The sequence below is a fragment of the Clarias gariepinus genome, chromosome 1, assembly GCF_024256425.1.
Source record: "Clarias gariepinus isolate MV-2021 ecotype Netherlands chromosome 1, CGAR_prim_01v2, whole genome shotgun sequence".
Classification (NCBI taxonomy): Eukaryota; Metazoa; Chordata; class Actinopteri; order Siluriformes; family Clariidae; genus Clarias; species Clarias gariepinus.
Window position 1 is genome coordinate 46928547 of NC_071100.1, and position 8432 is coordinate 46936978.

At 38.9% G+C, this 8432-nt stretch overlaps 1 protein-coding gene across 2 annotated transcripts; it reads right to left on the bottom strand.

Moving 5' to 3' along the window:
- Positions 1–763: 763 nt before the first annotated feature.
- On the bottom strand, positions 764–7758 carry rgs18 (regulator of G protein signaling 18). Of its 2 annotated transcripts, none has more exons than XM_053500891.1 (5): positions 7517–7758; positions 5674–5796; positions 5512–5573; positions 4888–5054; positions 764–1399 (listed from the first exon to the last, which is right to left on the bottom strand). In XM_053500891.1, the coding sequence occupies exons 1-5, from the start codon at positions 7636–7638 to the stop codon at positions 1154–1156; spliced, it is 720 nt and encodes a 239-aa protein (XP_053356866.1). In that variant the 5' UTR covers positions 7639–7758; the 3' UTR covers positions 764–1153. The 2 variants fall into 2 exon arrangements, with proteins under 2 accessions (XP_053356866.1, XP_053356872.1); XM_053500897.1 differs by lacking the exon at positions 7517–7758 and adding an exon at positions 6901–6983.
- Between the last annotated feature and the right edge of the window lie 674 nt (positions 7759–8432).

The following is an 8432-nucleotide window of genomic DNA, read 5'->3' on the forward strand; positions in this document are numbered from 1 at the left end:
GATTATATCATAGTGTAAAAAAAAAAAAAACGTGTGAAAGGAAACGTGAGTTAAGTTTCTAATATTTCTTCATGGCTTTTTTCAACATCTACAAATCTTCTCATTTCTCATCGCAAGAAGTTCCTTGGTCACAGGTTAATACTTGAAATTCTGTAAACAGATATTGTAAATTAAACAAATACTGATACATATGAATCATCGTGAACACTTAGTTTTTTCATAGTTCCTGGGACACAAAGGGCGAAGCTTAAATTAACTGTTAAATATGATCAGGAAATTGCAAATGTAATCATATGACGGAGCGACAATATTTCATTAACTAGCTTGTGTTGTGTGAATTTGTCTCCTGGTGCAAAAGAAATAAATACAAAAATAATAGAATTCAGATCGTGTCAATGCTACCACATCGAAGCGGATTATTTTGCTATAGCATAACTTATTACATTTAATCTGCTGAAACAAAGTTTCATTTACGTTATAGCAGCTCTAAACAGTTGTAACTGATAGTAGGCGTTATACGTTTTCAACGCTCGTTAGCATTTTAAACCCATTGATTATCAGCCTTACGGTAAGTTTATGTAGATAAGTTGTGATAGAAGTTTGTAAATGAGCTGTTACTGTAGAAACATCATTTCTTTTGATTGTGTAAAGCTGCTTAGCGACAATGACAATTGTTAAAAGCACTATACAAATAAAATGTAATTGAATTCAATCGAAACCATAACGTTTTACGAACAAGCGCATTTAATCATCCAACCTCGATCTGTCCTTAAAAAAAAACCTTATTCAAGGATTTAGCTTGCAAATGAACTTAGCTATACTGTAGCCTTGTCATATTGTCTTCTGCTGACGTAAAGTCTGTAAGTTCTGCATAGATTTGCACAAGCACTTTCCAGCTCTCGGTTATAAAACCGGTATTTTATGCTAAGCGTACGCACACATCAAACCAGTGAAATAATAAAGTTAAAATTGGCGGCGATGTCATTTGATTAAATCTGCGATTAGCTGAAATCATGATCCAAGCTGAACTCTTTTGCTGACCCAGGGAAAAAGAAAATATACTGTCCGGTGAACAGATCTAGCAAGGCACTGAGTGTAACCTGTACACACCTACGATCTTCGAAAAACCATCATACTAATTGCTGTTGAGGAGCTACAACCAGGCTGCTGCGTTATCATCGCGGTCACTGAACACAAAAGACCTAGACCTTCTCCTGGTCATGGCAGGAGGCGCTTTCCTCTTGGTCAGGCACAGGTAGATGTCTGAGGCGAGGAAGCGTGGGTAGCAGTCCTTCTTCATCAAGGTGTAGATTTTGCTCTGCGCCGCGTTGAAACACGACTGCGTCGGCTGTGCGATGTTCTTCTGAATGTCCATCTTGGTCGAGTGGTCGATATTAATCTGTAACACACGGCACAATGACTCGGTTAGGCACCGGGCAGTTCTAGTGTTTTGGATACGACTAGCATGTTTATTAGGAATAAAAATGATCAAAAGTTATGTTGGTATTCATTAATGTGTATGTTACAGATACACAGTGTAATGGTTAGTCGGCATTAAATCTTGCAGTGACAGAGATTTCCAAACAATCGATAAGAATTGTTAATCATGCTCACTAGGAAACCACAGCATGTCGCCGTCGACCATTTCCTTTTCTTTTTCGACTTAAATGCGGTGCTAGCTGTTTTGTATTTCATGCATAACGTACTGTACTGTCATGCTTTCCTGGTGATAATTGAAATGATTTTCTATCCTTGTTAAGCTTGTGCCACGGCTCTTCAGACTATCATGTCCGGGCACATTTTCTCACTTTGGCTATGTGCAGCACGATGACTCAAAGTGTTTTCTGAACACTTCCTTATGTCACAATAAAGTCCGTCTGCAGCTCGAGCGGCTTAAAGCATAAATATAAACCTGATCGTGAGAATCAAACACGCCTTTCCTGTGCTTTAGACAATTATCGTAACTGTGGACTTCATAAGTATGTGGGTTTTAATAATTAAAGAATGTGTTGTAGATGTGTACTAAAGGCAAAAAAAAATGTAATGCTATGTTTGTGTTAGTCTGGAAACACGTCTGGGAGAAAATCATTGTTTTTGCTGCAATGGATCTCAAGATCTCAGTTTAATTACTGAACTGTTGGTAATTAAGATTGTTGGTCCTTAGATTCTGGCTGTCAAAATACGCAGTCACGTGACTCATGACGTTTTCAGCCACCAGTTGAGAAGGTTGTAAAAAATAGCATTAGTATGAAGAAATTCCGTCAACTCAGTGAATCAGAGATTATTTCCCCATGAACCTTCGCGTGCTATTTTTACCTTGTGATTTTCTTCCTTTTTACACTTGGATGACTTAAAAATACAAAACTATTATTTCTGTTTGTGATACTTATACATTTCAGTTCAGGGAAGTCTCTATCTTTCCGAGATATGTACAATAAAATACGAGAGAGGCGTTCAATTCAAACTGGGACTTGTGAAGAAATGTCTAACGCATGAAGGTATATGGTGACATTTGAATGGTTTTAAAGAAGGCAGTCTCATGAGTGGAACGTCTGGAACACCCTTAAATTCAACGGTTAGCTTATCACCGAAAAAGACACGTCTGTCTGTGGGAACTGTACACACAACCATTCACCAACACCACTTGCGCATTACAGAATAGACGTTATTGCTGCGTCCACTGTAGAGTCACCAAACCATTTCCACATGTTTGGGCCATTAAAGTAGTTCTGGGAGGCCAGGGTTTCAGACGTGAAGCAGACGGTCGGATCATGGCTCTGGCGTACTAAGTAAAGCAGGGGATTATATCGAGAAAGTAAGGTCTTGTAACTTCGTTCTGTTGTTCTGCAAAATCAATAGTCCCGGTTTGACATGAACGCACATGCGAATGTACCGTATCCTATACCAGGCTCTTGTTTTATAAGTCATTTCTCCTGTCTTGCCTATACTTCTGTAAAAGTTACACATCATTAGCCTGACTGTGAGTTCACTTAATGACCAAGGTTGTCAGAACACGTTAAGTTCTTTTTTGACTCAGTAACTTCTGCTTACTTGTATTTCAATGTGCTTTCTTTTCTCTGGCTGAAAAAGCGTGGGTGGTTGAGTTGGGGGGAGAGATGTATGTGTGTGTGTGTGGGGGGGGGTTTGCAGGCCCAGCTGTGAAATGCTAGCAGGAAAACCACACAGTCACATCTCCACTTCAGTCTTTTGTGGCCGTGCGGCTGGGCCGTTTTTCAGACACCTCGCTTTATAGACAAAACATCGTTGCAAAGGCTTTTCATTTTAGCCTCAGACGCCAAAGCTCAGCCAAAAAAACACGTGAAATGAAGCTGCTCGGCTTGTGCTGACGCTTGTTCTCGGTCATAGGGGGTTTTTCTTTTAAGGTTAAAAAGAAAAGCTATTAGAGCGAATACACTGTGCACAACTCACTCATATCTGGTAAATCAATCAACAGAATCAACAATATTTTTTCTAAGCTAAAACTAAGAACATTTCTAATCGTCCAAATTTACAGTAATTTCTGCTGGTTGTTTCAGTGTCCATGTCATCTGAGTATCTTTTTTTCATTATTATATGTACTTTGCTTGCAGCACATGACTTATGAATCAATGACCAGATGAATCAGTTTGAAAGAATCAAATCACCAAAGTAAAGAATCATTTCATATCATCACTTGTAATGAACATACTGTAATCAGTCGAACAAAGCAAGCCGAACTTTTTTCCAGTGTCCGGAATAGTGTTATTATATTTTTTATTCTTTAATCTAATTGATAAAAAGTTATCGATCAGTTTAATCTAATGTAATACATTGTAATAAGTTGCCCACAATAGAAAAATCTACAGGACTGAAGACTTTGACCCTGTTTCCTGGGATGTTTCATTTCTCTTCAATCCAAATACCCCCCCACCCATCCATCCACCCATCCATCCATCCGTCCATCCATCCGTCCATCCATACACCCACCCACCCATCCATTCATCCATCCACCCATCCGTCCATCCATACACCCACCCACCCATCCATCCATTCATACACCCACCCACCCATCCATCCCCCCATCCACCCGCCCATCCACCTATCCATCCATACACCCATCCATCCATCCATACACCCACCCACCCATCCATCCATCCATCTATCCATCCATCCATCCATCCATCCATCCACCCATCCACCCATCCATCCATCCGTCCATCCATCCGTGCATTTATACACCCACCCATCCATCCATTTAGGCCCTTCTGTAGTCCAACTGGGGACCATGGAGGCCACTGGTGATTACCATTGTATTTATTCCAATTTTTTAGACCGTGGTAGGACCACCGGTCAACATTCACACACCACAGGCAATTTGGGAATGCCAATTAGTCTAATCTGTATATCTTTGGACATGTACCTAGTGGAAAACCACCAAACATGTGGAGAACATGCAAACTCCATGCACACAGACCCATGGTGGGAATTGAACCCAGACCCTGGTGATACGAGGCGATAGTGCTAACCACTAATCCGTGTGCCACCTGTATAAAAACTCTTATACGACAGCAACTTGACAACTGATTAAGTTTTAAAACTTTATTGAAGTAAAATATATATTTTTTATATGTTTGTATTGAAACCGTTAGGGAACACCCCAAAAAACAAGCAGCTATAAAACTATTTCCTCACCAGTCCTACTTCCTTCTCTCTGGGAAACTGGGAAATGGAATCTGGGAAAATCTAAGAATGGGAATTTGTCCCCAAAAGTGTAGAAACATTTTCATAAACCAGTAGATCCAAAACCTACCAAAAACAAGTGTATGGAACCCCGACTTGAGAAAAGACAAAAGTGAAAAGACTTCTACACCAGTCTGGGTATGTAGGAATTTATGTAATGAAGCGTACCTCTTTGGGTGCCTCGGCGTCAATAAATACAGCATACATTTGCTTAGCCTTGGAGTGCAAATTGGCGGGGGACGTTGTGGTCTTGTAATCCTCACACGCTAACCAGAACTCGATGTTCTCCTCGCTGAACTCGGACCGCAGGAATTGCGTGAAGACATCCACTCCATCTAAACAGCAGGGACAAAAAGGAGCATGTTATTCACGTTAGATCATTTGCTATTACTTGATTTCGACTCAGCATGGATCTGAAATGATACTGGGAATTGAAGACGGGCACTACTCCAACAAATCCTTTAATGGTGTGAGTCTAGAACAAGCAACCTTTTTGTATGCTTGAGTAACCCTCCAATGCAGAAGTGATCCTTCTTGGTTTTGTGTGCTGGAAAGTTTATCGAGAAAGCTCTTCCTGGTCACAGGACTGCATCAGTAAATGTTATACAGTACTTGTTTGTTGAGCGCAAAAAGCACGAATCTGTATCGAGCAACCCTGGGGCTGGTTTGAAATGTCAAGCTACCAGAAACATCTCTTGTTATTTTTAATCAAGCTGACACTTCCAGTTCCTAACGGGATTTCTGCACAGAACTAGGATCTTAACGTTAACATCACGGGTAACATTATCTCACCTGGATGTGCCAGCAGATCTTCAAAGGAATCACTCCATCTCAAAGCGACCTCAGGTGGAATACTGTGAAGTCACAGATGTTTCATATTTAAATCAGGACATCCATGGTGTTGGAATTCAGTGTTTAGGTATACAGTATAATATGTAAAAAAAGAGGACTCACTATGGGGTTTTGGATTGCGGCTTTTTCTCTGGGCTGACATTCTCGTGTGATCCGGATCTGGTCATCAAGAGGCTGAGTCTGTACTTTTTGTCCTTGTCCTTATCTTTGTCATTGTCCTTGTTCCTGCATAAAAAAATGAAAGTTATTAAAAAAAAAAACTAGCATTTCTAAATGTGGGGTTCGTGGACCAACAGCAGAATCGGTTCTAGACTACAATATTTCATCCTGGAGTGAGACGATTACATCAGACCTATTCATTCTCCAAATATCAACCTGTTGTTCTCAATGCATTGTCTATGTTAGGGCAATCAAAGGACTATGAAAATCGCATGCTACTATCATGGTCTTTATGGTTTTGCATCTTAAAGAACATTTCGTACATCGGTTTAATTCGTCCTGGAAGCAGATGCTTCTATTAAATACAGTTATAATCATATCCTTTATTTAGTATCTTGTGGCTTTATAATGTAACTGTCAGCAAATCAAATTCGACAAAAAATAAAATAAAATAAAATGCTAAATTACAGGTGGATCAAGTGCAAATGCAAATGGTACACATGCAAATCAGAAATTTGAAATCATGTTACTTATATCTTTCTAGCACCTTGTTGCACTTCCCTCCAATTTAGCTTACTAAAACAAACGCTTTCTACGCGGGCGACTTGTTCCGCCACCTTTGGGGTCTGATTTGAAAAAGTGGCTCCTTTTCTAGGTCATTGGCTTATTTATATATACAGTATATATAAAGCAATGACCTATATATACAGATAAGTCGACTAACTCTGCATTTAGTTGAGTGAGGCCATGGTTATTGTCATGGAGTACTGCCCAACATCGCCACCCCCCTGCCCCCCCAAGGCCACTCCTCATACAGCTAGCTGATTTTTTAAAACATATTGTTGCAAAAATTATTATATTATAATGCCCCAGGTCTCATCATTCATAACTGAGTCGTTACACTTGGTAATCTGTTCAAGATCTTAAATTAAATTAAATAAAGTTCGAATTGAATAATTATTTAATAATTAGCTTTAAAATAAAAAAAAAGTCAATTTAAACACTAAACAAGCCGAATGTCTCTAACAAAATGCCAAAAACATGAAAAATATGATAATTACATACATTTGCACTTACTTTTTCGAATCTCTGCAGTAAACCATGCAACATTTTCTTTTAATATCTTTTCTTAACTATTCCAAAACCCTAAATCTCTGTCTTAAATCTTACCTTAGTATTTTTAAGTTGAGTGTTTGAATTAGGCTCAGGTTGGATGAGTCATTTGTCATGCGTGCCATGCTAACGTACTGAGGCACGATATAAGAGATGAAATAAGGGGAAGTACTGATAAACTTTGGTCTTTTCTCTACTTCTTTAAAAATGGCTTTCAGACGACTAGGTTGCAAGTAAGAAATATAGTGCAATATACTGTACGATGGTCTTGTAAAATCTTTTGCTTGTAAAATGGCTTTCGTTGCATCCTAAGAAAGAATCCTTAACCACTTGTGTACTTTGGTAGCACTTGATAAGCTTGCATTAGATCCATTTACAAACCATTATGATTATGCCTGGTATGCACTAGAGTGAAGGAAAAAAGCTGTAGAGGTGGATAAAAACTGAGTGTCCAAGTACACGTCTCAGTCACTCTTTGTTTACTGATCATTACAGATAGGCACTGAGTAAGCATCCCCAGGATATCTGGATTCAAGCTAAAGTGCTCTAATGAAAGCCAATGTGACAACCTGTCTCCGTCGTAAAGTAATACCTGCATGATTATATCCTTCTACACAGACTGCATATTCCATACCGGTGATTTTTTTTTTTAAAAATTCAGGAAAAAACGTACCTTGATTGGCTGTCTTTCATTCTGGTAGCACGCCACACGGTCTCACCGAGCATTTTGAAACACACTTCCTCCTTGGGGGCAGAGAAGTCGAATTGAGGAAACAGAAAGACAAAGGTCTCCATGCTTTTCCCCTTGTCTCACTGACTCTCTCTCTTTCTCGCTTACACATGAAACTAGACAGCAGGACATCAATCTTATTTAACCACAAATTCTCAAAGCACCGATTGGTATCTGGCAGGTCATTTCCCATACCTGTAGTTAAAGCTTCCTGTTCAATGGGAACTACCCCAGATGTTACGGTAACACGGTTGAGAAAGAATTTCCCATTTGAAAGGAGTAAAGTGTCAGCAAGGGCACTTTTTAAATAAGAAAAAAAAAAAAAAGTGGGGTACAAAGATGATTGATGGAAGGATGTGTAAGACAGTGATGGTGAACAGTGTGGAGGAAAAAACACGTAATTGCATTTATTAAAGGAATGGTGAATTAAAAAAAAAGAAATACGTCACAAATATGGGTAAAATTTTCCAGCAGTCATATTTTGCTTATTTAGTTTATTTACCAAGCAGTTAAGATCTTTATCAAGGTATTGTGGTAATAGACTCATATATCAAGTCAAAGCTTTAAACTAACACAATTAGTTCTTCATGAACCGTCAATGACCAGTGGATGGAACCCTGAATCATCATTTTGCCAGGCCACAGTTGTAAATAAGAAACCTGCTCTTAATCTGGATTGCCTGGTTAAATGAAGGTAAATAAATAAATAAATAAATAAATAATACTAACAAGAGTACGTCACAAACAGTTCGTCCAGTCAGGACCAGTACTTGTCATGCGTTTGTTATTGACTGATTGATTGATTGATTTATGCATAGTATCCTACTGAGTCCCTTAGAAAATATAAAAATATACAAAAC